Below are 20,543 nucleotides of genomic sequence, written 5' to 3'. Positions count from 1 at the left end.
TGGAGCACTGCTGTCTCTGTTTTTTTCCGCCTGAATCAAGACATCAAGACTGCTAATGGATGCAATTAAGTCTGTACTTTTTGCACGTCTACCTCTTACAGGCAGGTGTGGGCCGGGAACGATCAAAGTGCTACTTATGTGTTTGATTGCGGCAAGCTGTGCTAATGCAGCTCCTTTGAGAAATGATACATTTGGCTCGTTTGTACTTGAGAAGCTTTCTACATACGTAAGTAGTCTCCCCCAACCACCATCTCCATCCTCCTCCTTGGGCGGACTTTGACGGTCTTCGACTACAACACCAAACACAATCACCAGAGTTTATGCTGGCAATGTATGAGCAGACCACAGATATGTTGAAGCTTCTTTATTACTTATGTTGCAGCTTTATGTTTCTTTATGTTCCTTCAAATTTCCTATATTATGTTGTGACAACACTGTGCTTATGGTCTGATGAGGTTTAAGCACTAAACCATGTGGTAATGGTTAGAGAAGATCATGTTTTAGCTTAAAGGAGAACTTCGGTCGATTTAAACATGCAGCTTCATTGCTCAAGCTACCCTTGACTTGCCAGTACCGAAGATGCAAACACATTTGGTCCAACCATTACAGAGCTCCGTGAACGGAGACCTAGCATTGACAGCTAACAGCATGGGGTCAGAACTTTACACTGTGTTTTAAGCGTCTTAACATGCTCCACATCTCACACCAAATGTTATGCAACAACAGCAGACACCTTAGCACACAGCACTGTAGCGTGTATGACTCAAAATGAATAAAAAAGTAGTTAAAACAGTGCGTTTGTGCAAGGAGCTACTTACCTGTTTGTTGACATCCGTGTGTTGCGGTAGCTAGACCAAACTAGCATATCCATCGAGTGTGCACTTAACAGGCTTAACAGGCTATTGTAAGGCTCATGGCTCATGACAGGCTGTAACATGGACATGTACATTATGAACATTATAAACACGAAAATGCTGGATTACGTTTCCGTCTCCGCCAGTGAGGGAGTAAGTGCACGCTCGATGGATTGACTAGTTTGGTCTAGCTACCGGAAGACACGGATGTCAACAAACAGGTTAGTAGCTCCTTGCACAAACACACTGTTTTAACTACTTTTTTATTCATTTTGAGTCCTACACGCTACAGTGCTGTGTGCTAAGGTGTCTGTTGATGTTGCATAACTTTTGGTGTGAGATGTGGAGCATGTTAAGACGCTTAAAACACAGTGTAAAGTTCTGACCCCATGCTGTTAGCTGTCAATGCTAAGTCTCCGTTCACGGAGCTCTGTAGTGGCTGGACCAAATGTGTTTGCGTCTTTGGTACTGGCAAGTCAAGGGTAGCTTGAGCAATGAAGCTGCATGTTTAAATCGACCGAAGTTCTCCTTTAAGGTACCTGTTTTGGAAGCCACACCTGGAGATGTCCTGAGGTCTCGTCCAAAACCTCGGTAATTCTTTAGTAACCATATTGGGCCTGTGACCTCCTTTGTCTGGTCTGAGTACAGGTCTGTTCAACAGAGGGCTTATTTGACTGTACCTGAGGCAGAATACCAACAAAGAAAACGCAAAAGATGCAAAAACAATTTTTGGGTGACATATGGTGTAGTAACCACTACTAAGTACAAAAATAATATACCTGTTACGGCCACAACCAAAACAACAGCAACATATTCAAACAGGACCCCATTCCCCAGAATAGGTTTGCAAAATACCGTATACCCAAAATTAACCAAAACTATGGTAGAATGGAGACCAAAAAGGATGGGGGACGTCTCTGGGCTGTAGGACCAAGAATTTCTCTCCCTTCACTAAATGACTACCGGGCCTGCATCCTAGAAAAAGGGAAAACAAAAGACAACAGAATGCGAAGATGCTTTGCCTGGAGAAAGAGCGTGCCATCTCATCCATTCTCCCTTAAATGGGGGCTGGCCCACCCATCAATCAGCCAAACGGGAAACCTGAGATGAGAGAAAACACAGGAGCAGGGGAAACAGTGGCTAAACCAAATATCACACTTATTTAGCAATATCATAAGCATTTTAAAAATGAATGAAGACAATGAATGTCCAGCCTTTAATGTCAAAATAGCACTTCGCCTGTCTACTTTTTTGTCTTGTCCCACTTTTCCTCCTAAATTAAGCATCAGACTTGGCCGATCATGTCAAATGATGCCAGAGCGAGCATGAAGACTAGTAATTCCAGCGAGCGGCCTCTGACAACCCTCTCATCTTTTTCCTGCGGCGAGCAGAAAATAGAAACCAGAGAAACTCAGTCAGCCTTTGACTTCCTGATTGATTTTGGAGAGATCGCTCAGTGAATCCAGAATACTCGATTAATCACATGTCATGAGTAATTGAATGCAGCATTCATTGACGTACAAAAGAGGAGTAGAAGTATTTTTCTTTTCTTCGTGAAGACACGAGAAGGGGAAATCAACAGAGAAAAGAACATCACCGGGACAACCTAAGGTCTGGGCCAGACAGACGCAACAGTTACAGTGGAACTGTTATAACTGTAAGGGCTGACTCACTGGTAGTACTGGACATTCTTGAAAATAATAATAAATTGCATTTATGCAGCACCTTGAGAGGGACACAAGGACACTCAGACAAAAACAAAACTGGGAGTAACAGAATTATGCAAGACCATTTGCCTTGGTGAAAAGGTAGATTTTCAAAAAAGTGGGGGTCTCAGGATTGGTATAAGAGTGCAGAGGGTCTGATAGGTACTGGCGTGGAAGGGCAAGGAGGCATTTGTAAGGAGGAGGAGGAGGAGGAGGATTTTATAGGAGATACGGGAATTATAGGACCCAGTGAAGTAGAGTAGAGCTGCTGTGCTGCTGGGGTTTTTATGAGCAAAGACGCTGTCTAAGTTGATTCTGAAGAGACTGAAGTAGAATATATAAAAAGTCACCACTATCTCATTCTCATTGACCACCATGCTGATTCTATCGTTTCCTGGACAACACAACAGGAAAAAGACAGGAAGGTGAACTCGTCTTCTGGCAATGAACCACATTAACATGAGGGCCATGTGGAAAGCTCAAATGCTTTTGCGAGGGAGTCGGACAGATTGTTATCATGCCACCACTTCCCAATTAATCTGCGGATGAAAAGAACATGGATATTGACAATCTGGAGGGACATCAGGCCAACATATTTGATAACCCTTTACCTAACATTAGCGTTCAACCAACTGCTAGCTAACGCTACCTTTTGATTATATCAAGTGCGTTATATTTCTTGCCTTAAATCAATGTGCCCACAATTTTCTGCTGACAATTTAGAGTGAATTTACTCCTTTCCTATCTTGTCCCGTGGTTGAATGCTAACGTTAGCTGTCGCCTAACGGAGGCTCAAGGGGTATCAAATATGTTGTTTTACCTTGAAACACGGCATGACGTCCCTCTGGATTGTCGCAGTCCATTGTCTCTTCGGTTGCTTAAAAATCTGAAGGCGGTGGGATGATGAGGACTTGTCAGATTCCTCACGTTTTCGGGACTTGCAACCGGGAACACAGCAGTGCGACATTTGATCTTCCCGGGCTGAGGGTGACGTCAGAGGGAAATGGCCGCCGTATGACTATGGTCCATTTTTTAGAGGGTTTGTCTGCATTTAGAAAAACCCTTACGTACACGCTAATTTTGATGTTAAAAAAAAAATAAAAATGGTATTGGAGGTATCGGACAGAGCCAGAGCTGTTTTCCCTGCTTCTGGTATTTATGCTAAGGTAAGCTATAATAACTAGCACAGCTAACGCACGGACAGGAGAGTGGTATCATTGTTGCAATCTAGTCTCAGATTACCAAATCCATTTCAACCACTTTAAGTACCACAGATGAACTATATTTTTATATCTATAGTTTATTAAACCCTTGACTCCTTTGAGTTGATCGATACAGCCACATAATTGGCTCGTGCCTCTTCCAAACTGGGTCACCTGTCTCTCACAACTCATTCAAGCTGGTTTCTTCTTTTCCTGGTTTTTATAACGAGCAGAACGAGTTTCAATGTTTGCTCACAGTTCCTTCACGAATCTCCGTTTTTCGGCATTGTTGTGCCCTGTCCATCACATTCCGTTCGTCCTTGTCCTATATCAGCCTAAAAAAAAAAAGGAACTGTCTATGCTGAGTATTTTTTGATCATCTGCCTTCACTTTGGAGCCAGGTGCACTCAGGTCTCAGTCCTCGACAATAGAGGTAGTGTTAGAAAAACACCAGCTGCAGCGTACAGGAGCAGACTAGTTAGTTATCCAAGATTATACAAAGTGCTTTCTGAAATCACCTTGCACTTGCCTTTGTGGAATAATGAAGTTGTTCTTCGTTTTCAGCGGTTAAGAATTCAAATCAGGTAATCAGCTGTATACCCCTTTAGCTATCGGCTAAAAGGGTATCAAATATGTTGCTTTACCTTGAAATACAGCACGACGCCGCTCTGGATTGTCACAGTCCATTGCTTAACAATCTGAAGGCGGTGGAATGATGAGGATTTGCCAGATTCCTCACGTCTGCGGTACTTGCAACCTTGAACACAGAAGTGTATCATTTGAGCTTCGCAGCCTGGGGGGCAGTGTTGCCAGATATCGCGAGAGAAACAAGCAAGCGGGCCTATCAAAACGAGCCCAAAACAAGCCACAAGCGAAAAAGAAGAAAAAAAAAAAAAGAAAGAGATTATTACACTTTGCACACACACAAATATCACCCTGAATCCAGAAATATCATTGTATTTATTATTGTTTTGATATGTTATGATCCTTTTTTGTTTTAGTTCCAGGACTTCAAAACAATATGACATGCAATACAATAGGAAGAGGAACACTTTAACAACAAGCCCAAAAACCCGCAACCCGCAACCCGCGACTACCAATATTCATCAGCAACTTTACAGAAAAACAAGCCCAAAGTTGCTTATAATAAGCGAACTTGGCAACTGTGCCTGGGTGATGTCAGAGGAAGATGGCCTCCACGTATGTTTGTTAAGAGGGTTTGTCTGCATTGAAAGATCCCTCACGTAATTGGCTCGTGCCTCTTCTAAACTGGATCATCCGTCTCTCGCACCTCATTCAAGCTACTTTCTTCTTTGCCTGGTTTGTATAACAAGCAGAACAACTTTCAGTGTTTTTCTCACAGTTTCCCTCACGACTTTCCATTTTCTGATTTGTTGTGCCCTGTCCCTTCACATTCCGTTTGTCCTTGTACTACATATGCCTGAAGAGAAAAAAACTCCACCTCAGATACACAAATGGGTCCCTTGAGGCTAAAGGGTTTGTATTTATTACGGTTTGTGACAAAATAAGCAACCTAATCGCCACAGTAAATTTTGGCAAATAAAATGTCTGCAAACCAAGGACATGTTGAAACTGTACGTCGCTTTTTGTTTTGTATGCACTTTATGTTGAGACAATGCTGTAATTATGGTCTTGGTTAGGTTTAGCCACAAAAAGTGCTCTGTAAGGATTAGAAAAACATCACGTTTTGGGCTTGAAATACCCGGTTCTGTCCCCATCGACGTGGCAAATTGGAAATTGTCAAAATGTGGAATGGTTTGTCGCGCTCACAGATAGTCGAAATGCAGTCCAGAGCAGCGGCCTCTGGCTTGGCGACTGTCGCACCGTCACCCAGCTGACGTGCAAGGCAGCTCAACTTAGACGTAATGCAAAGGTGATGTGACACATTTCGTAGCCTTTCTTCCAGTGGCGGGGGGCTTGATCGTCTCATCTAGCTCTCCTACAAGACAGTGGATAGGGTTATTTCCCAAATATGTTAAGACAGATATAATAACTGCTTTAAGACGGACGTCAGGTCGACACAGCACCGGAAATCTAGACTGACATGCACGTGTTTGAAGAGTGTGTACATGTGACACATTTGCCTCCTGGTTGGATCTGCACAGCAAAGTCTATTTCAGTTAAGGTAGACTCTCTGTAGAGAATCGGAGACACATTAAACCAGCACTTAGTGGTGATGCATTCAGACGTGGCTACTACGCTGTCAGCTTTAACGCATCTGAATGAACACTGCGGACGAAACTGAAGCATTTTTCGCTCTCTCCGACAGAGAGCAGATTAAAAGCGGGAGTAAACTGTGGAGATTTTTTTTTGTATTTTCTTTTGTCAGTATTAAGGGCCTGACCTCACAGACTACATTTCCGTGCCTGATATGTACCTCTTGCTGTCTTTTATGAGCTGGCCGGCAGAAGTCGTATTTGCTCGCGGTTGGCACCATTTGTTTTTCCACTCTCCTCTGCAATTTGTGCCGTGCTACAGTACATGCAGGGTCATTATCCATCAGACAGCCAAACACGACCACCAGCGCATTTTTTTGCAGAGGCCGAACGAGCTTGAGGGCGAGCGGATTGTTCGGATGCATTTCCAGTCCAGACCATCAGCGATTTGTCTTTTTTTTTTTTTTGCCTGCCCTAACGTTGACGCCTCTATTGGTTTCTGACCTGCAATAAACACCTCGGCCACGTCGTGCTGTTTGTTTCGTTTTGTTTTTATGAACTGTGCGTGCCCTCGCTCTCGTGTCTAATCGAGGGGGTTACACTGGGTGGCACGCTGGTGAAAGTATCCATTCAGGCACACAAGATCACATTATTTTTCTCTGCGGCCGCCCCAAGACACACACTTGCTTGAAAGAGTCGGGACTCATAACAACATCATACTCACGAAGGTGGCCCGGGTCATGGGTCACAAAGAGTCAGTGTGGCTGTGGTTCTGCAGAGATCTCGATCATCTGGACCCAGAAAACTCATATATAATATATATTGAGGTTAAGAAAGACTGAGCGCTATTGTCCACCGACCGTGTGACGCACGCTGTGTAGCTGGTTAACCCGATACGACACCGACACGGACAATACGCTTACTGATTATCCCGGGCTTTGAAGGCTCTGGGGCCAGTCACACTTGACAGGAGAGTTTTCTTTGGTGGGAGCAGGAGCGGAGAGCGGAGAGTGGTTCAGTCCGCTCCGTCGGCACAGTTTGGACTCAAAAGCGAGCCGCTGCAAGGACAGTGTCGCGTCGTTTGAAGCTCAGTTTGGGGATTCTTTTGCAGGACTAAATTTGTAGATCATTTTCTGGTCGTGACGCACAACGTGTCCCTGTGCCTGAACAGTGACTGAACAGGAAGATTAATGGCTCACAAAACGGCACGCATGACCACTGGAGAGTCCAGAGGGCGCGCGAACCGGACCTTCGTCATCACATGGTTAATGGGCGCAAAAAGAACAAATTGGTTAGGTGTGGAAAAAGATCTGGTTTGGAGTAAAATAAGCAAGCTATTTTTTTTTTGTTATTAAACATTATCTTATGTACTTTACATAGTTAAAGTACTTTCCTAGAACTCACCAAATACTTTTGCATCTGGCCCAAACAGCGGTCTCCTGAATGAAAGTTCTGTGCTTGTTTCGACCATTTTACTCCCTGCCACTTTTAGCAAACGCCCAACCCCTTCCCCCCGTTCTCACCAGGGATGCATCCCACAGCGCTGAAAACGAGCTTTTGTCATCTCGCGTCTGCACCGCCACCACTTCAGACCTGCCCACCTGTGGGCATTGTCAATGTAAAGTGCGCGAAAAGCCGGCGACGCCTTGCGAATGCCACCAATTGTGCGGCAGTATCCAGGTCTAACAGCGAGGGGTGGCCGAGGCAATACGCTGATGAGCATGTGGCCTGCAGGAATTCAAAAGATGGAGCAATTTGCACAATTGAATGGAGTTCAATTCATGCTGGGGTCGTAGCATTTGCCCTTCCCCCCGACCACAAAACATAGATTTGCAAGCTGATGACTGACAAAAATGTGTCATGTCGTTTCAAGAGTCAAGTGTGGATCGACAAATCAGCAGCGCTGTTGATCGCGATGTTTCCTCGAGCGGAGACTGTGTGTGTGGAACATTCAGTGAAGTCATCGTGGGATGGATGGGTACCGAAACGTGACATGAAACAAGTTTGAGTAAAGAGAATAAAAACTCATTATATCCATTTCTCTTGGTTTAGCCTTCATTGTAGCTTTGATTAAACTCCATCAGTCACATTTTCATTATCTGGAACCACAAAGTTAGAACGCCCTTCATCACACACACACACACACACACATGGCTCAATGAGCCGCGCTAAAGCAGCTTTGTTAACTAAACAGTGTCCTCGTGCCTGCAGTTTAACCCGGTAACTGCCTTCTCCTGTCAAGTAAACAGAAAGTCCGCTTAATTTTGATGAAGCATTACTGAAAACCAACTAAACAAGCACACACACACACACACACACCCTGTGAGGCTTCATAGGGAAGTCATGCGATTCATCTGGACCAAACTGTACCCTGAGTGCCCCCCTTTGGTCGCTCCTGTGACTGCAGCATCTCGGCCCTCAGCCGCGCTGTAAGGAAGGTGCTGCAGGCTCCTTCTGCCAGGTGACATGAATGAGCGGCCGCAGCTGTTGCCGAGGTTTGTGAATGAATACGTTAATGAATACATCCGTGCACTTCAGCACCAGGCTGCAGTCTTCTATCCACACTTCTGCTCTCCAAAAATGTGTTCAGTGCTGATACATCGCTTATTTATTCGATGTATTATTTCTGTTCAGCTTTTGTAAACACGAGGATCAATTGTCCAAACGTAACACCCGTCACACATCAGTGAGGATGAGGAGCTGAACCGTTTTGTAACACATTTGCTCGGTGAACAACAATTCACATCCGCCGCTAAAGGGTTGATGTTTTGGGGGAAAATGTCAAAGGTCCGTCCCGGCTTGCGACACACTGCACCAAACCGGGTTAAACGCCGGAAGAAGCGCGAATTATTAACTTGCACTGTGGAATTTTGTAATTTGGCTGTTACGCACGGCGCCGGGTCGCCCTGTCCCCTCGTCTTCACGTTATGGGCACTAATTGTTCGCAGGGTCCGTATGTCACAATTTCCCAGCGTTCCTCTCATCTAGGTCTTCGCTAGAAATGACAGACTGACGCACCAGTGAGAGTTTGGTCCGCTCTTCCCCGGGCTCAGCGGAGCGCACGGCTCCTGCTCGCTGAGCTGTGACGTCCGCGGTGGGAGGAGTCCGCCGCGCGCTTAAATAGCCGCCTCCAGTTCGGATTTCAGACAGAAACGCACAGCAGAGCGAACCACGGCACCTTAACGCAACAAAAGGCTTCTCCGCTGATATCTATCTTTTTTTTACGCACTCGCACTTAGTCCACGAACCAGACTACAACCATGATCAAGAAAATGTCGCCCTCCGAGAGCGATTATGACATCCCAGCGAAGAACTGCTACAGGATGGTGATTTTGGGATCCACCAAAGTCGGGAAAACGGCGATCGTGTCCCGGTTCCTGAACGGGAGGTTCGAAGACCAGTACACGCCGACCATCGAGGACTTTCACAGGAAACTGTACAGCATCAAGGGAGACGTTTACCAGCTAGACATACTGGATACATCAGGGAACCACCCGTTCCCCGCCATGAGGAGACTGTCCATACTGACAGGTACTTATCCACATCTGTGTCTTTATGTTTTAAAACACGTTTAAATTGATCAGAAAGCAATTTATAAAACTGCGAAAGTGCATTTTGAGTGGTGCAAATGTGAGATCACCGTGCGCCCTGTGCGCCCTGAGCGCACGGCTGCACGGTGCAGCAGTATATGATAGCGTTGAAACACACAGGTCGCATATGTGGGACTTTTTATGCATCGAAAGCAGTCCAAACTAACCAAGCATCCTTCTCTCTCTCCCCTCTCTCTCTCTCTCTCCAGGCGACGTGTTCATCCTCGTCTTCAGCCTGGACAACCGCGACTCCTTCCAGGAGGTGCAGCGGCTCAAGAGGCAGATCTTCGAGACCAAGTCGTGTCTGAAAAACAAGATCAAGGAGAACATCGACGTGCCGCTGGTCATCTGCGGGAACAAGGGCGACCGAGAGTTTTACCGGGAGGTGCAGCAGGAGGAGATCGAGCAGCTGGTGGCCGGGGACGAGAAGTGCGCGTACTTCGAGATCTCCGCCAAGCGCAACGAGAACGTGGACAAGATGTTTCAGACTCTGTTCACCCTGGCCAAACTACCTCACGAAATGAGCCCCGACCTCCACCGGAAAGTGTCCGTGCAGTACTGCGACATGCTGCACAGAAAGTCCCTGAAAAACAAGAAGATGAAGGACATTGGGGAAGCGTACGGCGTGGTCACTCCGTGCGCCCGGAGACCCAGCGTGCACAGCGACCTCATGTACATCAAGGAGAAGGCGATCGGAGGCGGTCAGGGCAAAGACAAAGAGAGATGCGTGATCAGCTAAACAGACCGCGAGGCGCGAACTCAACTCAATTCTTTGAAAAGGAGACTGAGCCCTAGTGCTTCAGCTTTGAGAGGCGACGTGTGCGGCCGGCTGTCGCTCTGGAGGCGCGGAGACGCCGGGCAGCCGCCGCCGCCGCCGCCGCTGCGCTCTGACGCAGCGCCGTCTCCAAAGGACACTGACTGGACACACGAGTCCGCTCAAAGCGCCAAACAACAACAACAAAAAAACAATCAAACACAACACAACACAAAACTAAAACATTGCCCACGAGACATGTGAGAATGTGTGCTTGTCCTGTCATTCAGAGCCAGATGTGTGACGTGGCTTCATAACTTGTGAGACTCGTGTGTCGTTGACGTCATGCCTTGAAGAGATGTCGGAGGGGAGAGAAAAGAGACTCTCGGAATCAGGTGGCGCAAAGGTGGAGGGAAAACAATGTTGTTTACATCGTATCATAGATTCGATAACGGCTCTGCCGCTACACTTGAATGTTCTGTTGAACTCTTTTTGTTTTTTTAAAAATTGTGAATGTATATTTATTGTCAGTGTCAATTTTTGCAGAGAAGTCAAACAAAATATGAAAATGTAATAAAAAAAACTAAAATATATTCCACGTTGTTTCTCATTAATTCTGTCCTGCACCACACCTGCTGTCCACGTCATGTGTGTCTAAAAGGCCCATGCAGTGAGCACACACTGAAGACTCCGGCCAGGTTATGAGCTCCTTCGGCACCCTGCATTGTGCATTTTTGCGGAACCAGCATCAGCGGGCCCAAACAGTCGGGATGCACGATAGGTATCGAGAAATTATTGGCACAGTTGAGAAAATGCACATTACTGGCTATTTATTGGCATTGGTGAAATTCTGGCTGATAAACAGAGCCAATAATAAGAAGTCAAGTTGCTTCCATAGACTTAAAGGGGCACTGTGTAGTTTGGGTGAAGAAATTCAAAGTCAAAGTTCTCATATTTACAATAATAATTACGTAAAAATATAAGCTCAGAGATATTTATCTTTTCTGTAACTGACTAAACAAACTCTTCCAAGAGGAAAATAAGGTCCCTGACATACTGTTTCAAGCTAGAAAGGTGGCAGGGTCCGCCACATATAAACAAACCAGTAGAAACAGTATGAAACTGTGTTGTCCTTTAAGGTCAGTTTGTTAATCCGGTTTATTCAGTCATGAAAGCAAAGAGAGTTTGTTTATTTGGGCATAACAGAGCCGTCAAAGATTCTGATTAATATGTCCACCCAAAATCTACATAGTGCACCTTTAACGAGCACAAAATGTGCAAAGCCTGAAACAGTAGGTGGCTGTTTGCAACTTGGTTCACTGATAAACAAAGGAGAAAGACCACATTTGGAGCTTAGACACTTCTTTTTGAAATACGAACATGCAAAGTGATTAGTTACTTAATTGGGGGGCATCGGTTTGTGTTTTAAACTGGTGGGAACATAAACGCTCAGACGACAAAGAAATGAAACAGTCTTCAACATATGAAATTTGAGGCACTATAACAGGCAGATTGGATGTGGTGCGGGTAGATAATTACATTACAGACAAGTAATATTACATATGCAGTTTTCGCAGTATGCTGATCACATCAATTATCCAATCAACCGTAACAAATGTCGTAGGCGGTTGCTTAGTCCTATTTTAAAGCTACAGTACACATCAGGTCGTAGGTCAGCCGCACTCAGCTTCGACTGCAGGTGCTAATGGATTGCAGAGTGTTGCCTACATCAGTCAGCACTCATCACCATTAGCAAAAAAAAAAAAAAAAAGTCTCAGATATATCAATTGTGCAGCTCATCAGAGAAGCTTTCAGCCAGCACAAGTCTCAAATATCCCGAGTACAATGCAGATGTGTATGTGGCACCTGGTTCAAAGTAAAGAAATTATGGCACTCTGTGTTGAAAAGCGTTGGGGACAGCCTTATACATAGCAACGCACGCATCAGAATGTCCAAGAGGGAAAAGGGAGGACACATCAGAAACTTTTTTAAGCATGCAGCACTGTCCTGATCTGTTGATCAACGTCAGACCTGTTTGACTCCACACGAGGTAAAACTGCCCCAAAAACCTAGACCCTAATGGATGCGATGTGCCTTCGTCCTCCACCTTTCATTTTCCCTCTGACTGGAGGAGTGCCCTTGAAAAACGAAAAAAAAAAAAAAAATGAACTGCAAATTGGTACTCGCGCGCACTCGCATGTTTTATTCTTAATAAAAGCAGGTGATGAGCCGTTACATCACCCCAGCGGATGTTTGTAGCATTAATTGGCACATTCTACCCCTTTAGCGGCGAAAATGATCAACCCCCGATCCCTGAGTTCACTCATGCATTTTCATTACAGGCTGTAAAAACAACAGCAGCGGAATTATTCCACCCTGCAGCTGCGGACGGAGCACACAGTTTGTTCTCGCCGTGTGTTTTTTTTTTTTTTTTATTTGACATTATTTGCATCTGTTTCGACATTTCCCCCCCCGAGATGAACACGAAAAACACAGCGTCCAGTACTTCTTCCTCTCTCTCTCTCTCTGTGTGACGTGCCGGCTCCTCACTATCAGCAATAATGCCGTAAACTGTATCCTGCAATTAACACACACACACACACAAAGAGCATCCTGCCTTACCCTGCGTGTGTGTGGGAGAGAAAGTGCGTAAGGAGTCAGGGACACACAGCAGTGTACTGTAACACTGCCCTCCTAATCAGTAACACCATGTGCTCTCCACCTTTTTGCATTCATAATAAAGAAAACAACATAATTATGGCGCTTGTTAGTGCGCACCGCTGTCTTTTTTAGCTGAAGGGTGTGTTTTTCTGATTAAGAAACTTTTGCGGGGGAAAACCGCAGCTACTACGCCTGACTCTCAAATAAAGCACAGAAACATTCGTGTAGCGATCACGATGTTTTTTCTTCATCACCATCGAACTCCCATATGGCAAAAGCATCAACATTTGTACCAGCGTCATAGCGGCAGGGGAAGGCCAGTGTGGCAGTGTAAATAAGTACAGAGCGTACCAAATACCAAAGCTCCACAACAATGAGAGGTAGCGATGCCGGGACTCTCTTTGGAATGTCTCTTTATCGGAAAATATGCCAATCGAAATATCTTTGGCAACGACAAGGGCCGCGGCTCGTCTGTCTTGTACTCGTGCGAAGGCTGCCCCGATAAACACAAATCAGCTACGTGCGTACAGTGCAGGAAATACAAAGTTACGGCTTTGTTTTGCTCGGATGTCATTGTTTTATACCAGAAAAACCGCCACAGACAGCACAGTTTCAATTAAATCCAACCTCTGAATCACATGCAGGTCAGACAGTCACACTGTGGCTCAGGGGTAGAGCCGGTGTCTTGTTATCAGAAGGTCGCTGGTTCGTTTGCATGTGGAAGTGTCCTTGGGCAAGATACTGAACCCCAAACTGCTCCTGATGTGCTGGTCGGCACCGTGCATGGCAGCCACTGCCATCAGTGTATGAATGTACATGTATGTATGAATTACTGTAAGTTGCTTTGGACAAAAGCGTCTGCTAAATGCCCTAAAATGTAAATGTATTTAAAGGTGCACTGTGTAGTTTGGGGAGGAAATCTTAGATCTTCAGTGACTATTTTTTTTGTGTTGTTTTTATGCCTGAGCAAACTACATAAACACACTCTCTACATGTTCATGACTGAATAAACAAACTGATCTTAAAGGACAACACAACTTCATACTGTTTTACTTTGTTCATAGTTTGAAAAGTAAAGGTTTCTGAACTTGTATTATTACCCCATTAATAATGTAAATATCAAAATTGTGGTTTTTAGTTTATCCTCAGAGAAGGATGAAAGTAGGAAAATGCTCAATTCTCAAAGAAAAGTAAGCGATCCATATTCAGAAACTGTGCCTTTAAACCGCCAGTGAAGCTTGTGAAGTTGTGATGCCACAACAATAAAGTCACCGCCTCAGCCACACCCCCAGCACTTGGCAAAATCCATGAGGAAACATTGTGGGTGGTGCCTACTCAGGCCTGTGAGAGCTAACCAATCAGAGCAGACTTGGTGTTCAGACTTGGGTGAATAGAGGTGCTGCAGCAATTGGTAATTTGATCGGAAAAATGTTTGGTTTTAGCGTAACATAACGGCCATGTTTCAAAGGTGCCCAACAAGTTTATTTTTAGCTAAAACAGACAGCCTCCTCCAGCAGCCTCCAGCGCTCCTAGTGGTCAGGAGGGCTTGCGCTTTTTAAACTGTGTCACATTTTCATGCTACGTACTATTTCTGCATGGGGTTTGAGAGTGAAGTGTGTTCCCACTGGAAAAGCGTTCAGTGTAGTTGAATCAGAGACGTCATCATGTGCAGTTTATTAAATAAGTCTTGGTTTTTGAGTGTGCTGTTCATGGATTGTTGTTGCGCAAAGGATTGCAGGAGCCAGTCGCAGTCGGAAAAAAATATAACAACAACAGAGGGTCTTGAAATAGCCTGAGGAGCTTCCTCTGTTATTATTGATGTTGACTCTGAGGAAAAACGTCTTGTTATCGCTCAGTGAAGGGGAACTCCACCAGTTTTACACATTATTAAGTCTGAGCTCAACTTTATTTGTCCCCGAAGGCCAACTGATTTTGAAAAGCAAACATGTGACAAAAGTTTTGAAAAGTCTTTCGTGGCTCGCGCGGGAGCTGCGTGAAGTCTCAAAAGAATTACCTAATTTTTCACTGAGTCAGTTCCAGTTGATGACTGCAAGTTTGAAAATGAAGAAAATCTGAGTGTGTTAGTGTTGTGACGTTCACGAACGAACCGATTCTATTGAACGGCTCGTTAACATGAACAATGGGATCCGAGTCGCAGCTGGGAACCGTTCTTTTTTTTTTTTTCTTTTTCTTTTTTAATATCACTGTGTGCTCCTCCTTTGCTCCTCCCCTGAGTGGGACAGAGAAGTTACATAGGGAGGAGCGCAGTCCAGCTGGACAGTGCTTATTAGATATGCAAATGTAGCACGACGCCGCCTGAGTTGTGCGCTGCCTTTGCATAAAAAAACAAAAAAAACAAACACGTGACTGCCCCTGCCGGAGAGCAGAGCAGCTGCAGCGGTCTTAATTAGGAGGAGGACAGTTTTGTTCCAAATCTCACCCCATCATACCTCCCAGTAATTATTTCCAAGATAAAATGAGTTACCACCAGGCTGGCCTCTTAAAATGTAATAAATTTAAAAATCAGTCAAATGAGCCAGTTTTTTGAACGGCTCTTTGAAAGGAACGGCTCACCAAGATCCGGCTCCCCTCAAAGAGCCATAAATCCCATCTCTAGAGTGTGTGGTGTCAGAAAGAAGCGAGCTTGCCACACCTCTGTAGCCTGCCCCTCTCATCTCGACTTGAGGCCGGCAGCTCGACATAGATATACTCAGCAGATGTCACATTCTGACTTGTGAGCTGCAGCGCCATCTCGCAGAGGTGTCCTGACATGTTCAAATAATAGAAAATGACAGACTTTAGTTACAAACATACATATACTCCGTGGATATACAGTGCAGTCCTCACCAAGATGGCTGATGGCTTCGTTGCCAAATCGCTCTGGTGAACAACCGCCAACGTGGTGGCTATACGCCTATATTCACGGCAGCCCAAGGCTGTTGGTATCAGCTGCTGCTATCATAGTACGCCTGAATCTGCGACAGACCAGCCAGTTGATGAGCTGCATTATGGGTAATGTAGGCAGCAGATTTTGTTGGTTGCACAATCTAAAAAAAAACAAAAAGACTATTTCTCCGAATCTGCTGTTGGGGCTCAAATTTGTTGACCAACGTCACTTCAAGGAACTCACAATAATCAGTGGCAATAACAATTTTCTTGTGACCGTTGGCAAAAATGGAGGATAAACAAGGTTAAGAAATAAGGGCAGAGGAGTAACGTGTGTGTGTTTTTTTTGTATTTGGGTGAGGACAGGAGCAAATAAGCAAGCGAAGGACGAACGAAAATTAGGATGACGCTAACAATTTATCCGGGAGATTTTCGATAACGAAAAACAAACAAGGCCCAAAAAGCAACGCTCTCCCCAAGGTCGTGTCCTGAATCACACAGAGTGATCCAATAAATGTTTCACCGGGAGAAGGGGAGCATGGGAGAGAGGGGTCAGTCTTGCAAACATGAGTCACGGGTTTGTTCTTGATGTGTTTGCTTTCATTGCTCCGTGTGTTGAAAACAAGATTGCACCGGCATCTTTTACACACACATACACACACACACACACTCACACACACACACCCAGTGATGTTAAAAGATAATGTGGAAACGATGTCGTGTTCAGCAGGAAATTAAAGAACACTTTGATCTTCACTGTCCAAATTTAGGTGACATCCACTTCTGAGAACTGTGATGTGACTGTCAAAGCAGGAGCTGACACGAAATATTCCAGCGTGCTTATCAGCTGACGAGGATGAGTCCAACATACGTCATTAAAGACACACGTGGCGAGAGAACGGAGACGTTATCACCATAATGGAGACTAATGGCGCAGGGAAGGTCCAGAGGATCCTGCTTATGCAACACAATGTCATAACTGACCTTAAGCACGTTACGGGTTGGGAATGCGAGGAAGTAAGCCACAGAGCCGAGGTGGTCTCATGGAAACTGTGGTGCTGTCATATGTACTGTGGAGAGAGATAGAAGCAGAGACGACAGCCTGTGGAGAGTAATATCTGAGAGCTATCAGCGGTCTGCAGCGCTCGGTACACCCCAGGAGTTATTTGGTGATTACTTTTTTCTCTAGGTGCGCTCACTTTCCAGCAACCAATCGACTGGACTTCCAAATCCGGTCAACCCCATCATCAGTTTTTTATTACTCTGTTCTTGTTAGTGGCGCTGACACCCGTCACTCATAGCTTCCCAAACAGAGACCCTCGGCAACACCAGAGAGATCAGCTGATGGAGGATGTAGAAATAGGACGTCTCTACAGAGTGACTTTATATCCAGTTAAAAGCTCAGCATGTTTTCCAAACCTGCGATAACTGGTTCTTTAGCCACTGTGGGACAGCGAAGCAAGCTGTTAAAAAATTATAAATATTATTATTAACAATATGAGCAGTCATTAGGTGTTCTGGCTGCCTGGTTAAGGATTTTTCTGGCATTTAATTCTTTTTTTTTTTTAATTGACAAATCGCTTCAAACAAGGGGATGGACACAAAATATTTTAATTTTAATTAATAATAATAATTAATTATTTTATTTTATTTTCAATTTTAAGGCAAGAAACCACAAATCTAAGAGTGAATCTCTGCTTGCATTGTCTTATTTATATTATTATATGTATTATTTATATATTTTATATATATTTGTAACTGTTTCGACATAAGATGACAGCTTCAAAATCATTTTGATGGGGTGAATGTCCGTCACAGCCTGTCACTATCATGTAACTGCAGTGAGAGTGGAGGATCACGGTGTTATATACCGAGCTATTTACAACACATAACACTGTTCGTTTGCGGAGCCCCTATCTGGGTTTTTTGGGAAACTCCCAATTTTGAATGATTTAATTTGAAGCTGTATGCTGCATGGAAACTATGCACAGCTGTATTCTTTGGGAGGGGATGGGGATAATTGTTAATGTTTAATTCAGTATAAATGCACTGCTCACTGGGCTTTCATTTTGGGGAAAGTTGCAAAGTAGTTGCACGTACGACTGATCTGGGATGAATTTTCAAGGTTCTAAACCCACAACAATGCCAGTTGAGTGAGTCTGGACTGAACCTGTGTGCAAAGTTCTGTTTACTTTCATGCATGGGAAGGCAGACTAACATATTAAAACTTCCCTCCAGCCTCTGAGCCTGGGTTTTTCTTTTTTCTAGCCCTGCTCTTTGGTATTCTAGGATCGTATTGGTAGCATTACCGCTCTTATTACTTACACAGTGCTGCTGTGTGAGTAGTGACGTGGATATCAAGCCTTTTCCTCTGAGACGGGAACTTTGCTCCCTTGCATTCATTGGCAACCTCCTCAAATTAAATCTTCTAAAAAGACGGGTCATCTGGAAAACTATACAGCCTTAATTTGCCACTGAGCCGTATCAAATTGAAATGAATCCAGAGTGTTGGCTAACCCTTGAGCCCTCCGTTTTATGAGCCATCTTATGTAACAACTAGTGATGACGCTGCACGCCGAGACAGCATTGACACTTTTCGTAAGAAAATAAGCCTAAGAGTCATTTCCTTGAGATTTTTGCAGAGTTTGTGGCAGATGAGGCAGAAACCTGTATTTCCGCTCTGGCAGGACTGGGCCTGTGGACACTTCTTGCAAAACACAGGGCTGTTGATACACCAACCTGTTACACAAAAAATGATTTACTGACAGAGGGATGATGAGTAGCCCGGCCTCTGGCAGCATCAGGCTTAATCCGTAATGTATTTAAGTTGCAGCAGAGCACCAAAGCAGACATGCTGAGATCAAATTTATAGGGCAGGCCTCTATTTCAGGGTGACATAACAGCATACTGTCCGCTCAGCTGACAGGTTGTTATGGTCAATTAGCAGTATTCTAGGAAATACATCCACACTGAAGAATGAGGCCCTTTGTGTAGCAAGGCAGAAAGGTTTCTGAGCATTTAAGCAGGTAATTGTACGTAGAATCCCAGAATAAAATGATCATTCACCTGACAACAAGCAGAATGTGTCGGCTTTAAGGTTCATCTGTCAGCTCTGTCACGATTGCCTAACCCTGACCATACCTTTAGCAATGCCTCATTTTCCATTGCTACATTTTTTCCCTAAACCTGACTGTAACTGCTAAAATTGCGAAACCACTGGATATTTTTAATGAGACACTGGGACATCAAGAAAATGTTGGGCCTAAACCTAACCTAATGATAGGCACAGCACTTACACAAAATGAAAATAAAATAAGAAATGTCAAGTTTGCTAAATAATTGTCGTTTGCAGAAAAGAACAAATTGATTTCTACTTGTTGAGCAATAAAGTCAGTGAAATAGAGCTCAACAGATCAGTCAATTAAATTAAAGTCAATTTTTGGCGATCATGTAGCTCACTTCCTAGAAAAAACGGCCAAAATTGATTGGACAAACGAAGCAATTGAAAAGTCAAGTGAACAATTAGGGAAGTTGTGATTGGCATTATTCACAGTTCACTGAGACTTGATAGGCCGAATTGATCAGCAGTGATCAATCATCAGCAGCAGTGGCTTCGACGTAGTTGATGTTAACCCACTGTTTACCTTTCAAACAGGAAGAGAGCCCTGCAGGAGTCAGTGTCTTCCTGTCGTGTCATGTGCATACAACACATGCAATTATGTTGTGTTTGTACACGTCCAGTTACATCCTAACCAGGTTTAACCTACACTTTCATGCACGTGAGCCTGTATTCTGTATGTGTGTGTGTGTGTGTGCGTGTGTGTGTACCAAGCCTGGTGACTGATTGGTGGCCGCCACCTACGCCCTACGCCCTACGTCCGGACGCGGCAGCACATGATGAAATCGACTCTGGTTAGCCTGTAAGTGAGCCACAGGAAGTCATCTGCAGTTAAAAGTTAACATCAGTGTTTTCACTTGGCGTGCACGTAGATTTTTTTGCCCAGGTGAATTACACAATTCATGTTCATGTGGATGACCTGATTTTAGATAGATGTTTTCCACATTTATAACATTTCTTTGAGACAATTTAATTCAATTCAAGAAAGCTCGAAATCAATACAAGTATTGCAGTCATCCTGTTTTAAGCTGTAATTTTCAGGTCGATGAACTGGAAAAGGAAAAAAAAAAATGCATCTCCGAGACGGTAAATATTCGTTGTGTACAACACACGGTGCAAAATGTTTCGCAGACTCGTGATGTGGGAAAGCAGAAGTACATATTGAGCTCCAGTGATTCTTCTTTTCCTTTGTTTTTATGTCTCCCTCCTTCATGCTGAGACAAACCTTAATGCAGAAAGACACACAGTGGCACAGAAAACAAACACATCCACACATGTACACACACACACACACACACACACACCCAAACACACGCATGGAAATTGCTCACAAATCTAATTTCGGAGCGTCTGCAGCCGCGCTGGGTGCCCATCCTGTGACACGGATGACTGCTGCCTGTTTGTCTTGTTTGGCTGGAGACCAGGCCTATCATCTAAATGTTGTAATAATTTGCTCCAGCAGATGTTCGACTGCTTGGCTGCTCTATTGCATAGATCGAGAATAACAATGTAAGTTAAGACACCGTGTTTGTCGTTCGCGCGGGGATTAACCGTGTTCCAGTGTCTCATACGGTTTGATAAAACATATTTCTTGG

The 20,543-nt window shown here is 44.4% G+C and overlaps 1 protein-coding gene across 1 annotated transcript; it reads left to right on the top strand.

The window, feature by feature from the left end:
* Nucleotides 1-9,067: 9,067 nt before the first annotated feature.
* On the top strand, nt 9,068-10,876 carry LOC115570616 (dexamethasone-induced Ras-related protein 1-like). The gene is made up of 2 exons (XM_030399209.1): nt 9,068-9,470; nt 9,739-10,876. The coding sequence occupies exons 1-2, from the start codon at nt 9,200-9,202 to the stop codon at nt 10,266-10,268; spliced, it is 801 nt and encodes a 266-aa protein (XP_030255069.1). The 5' UTR covers nt 9,068-9,199; the 3' UTR covers nt 10,269-10,876.
* The last annotated feature ends 9,667 nt before the right edge of the window (nt 10,877-20,543 follow it).

This window comes from Sparus aurata, chromosome 20, assembly GCF_900880675.1.
Source record: "Sparus aurata chromosome 20, fSpaAur1.1, whole genome shotgun sequence".
Taxonomy (NCBI): domain Eukaryota; kingdom Metazoa; phylum Chordata; class Actinopteri; order Spariformes; family Sparidae; genus Sparus; species Sparus aurata.
This window is presented reverse-complemented; position numbering and strand designations above follow the sequence as displayed.

Excerpts from the sequence above, each read along its gene's own strand:
- LOC115570616 (XM_030399209.1), top strand. The coding sequence starts at position 9,200 with ATGATCAAGAAAATGTCGCCCTCCGAGAGCGATTATGACATCCCAGCG. Across the intron at positions 9,471-9,738 it reads GAGACTGTCCATACTGACAG|GCGACGTGTTCATCCTCGTC; the intron begins GTACTTATCCAC and ends CTCTCTCTCCAG.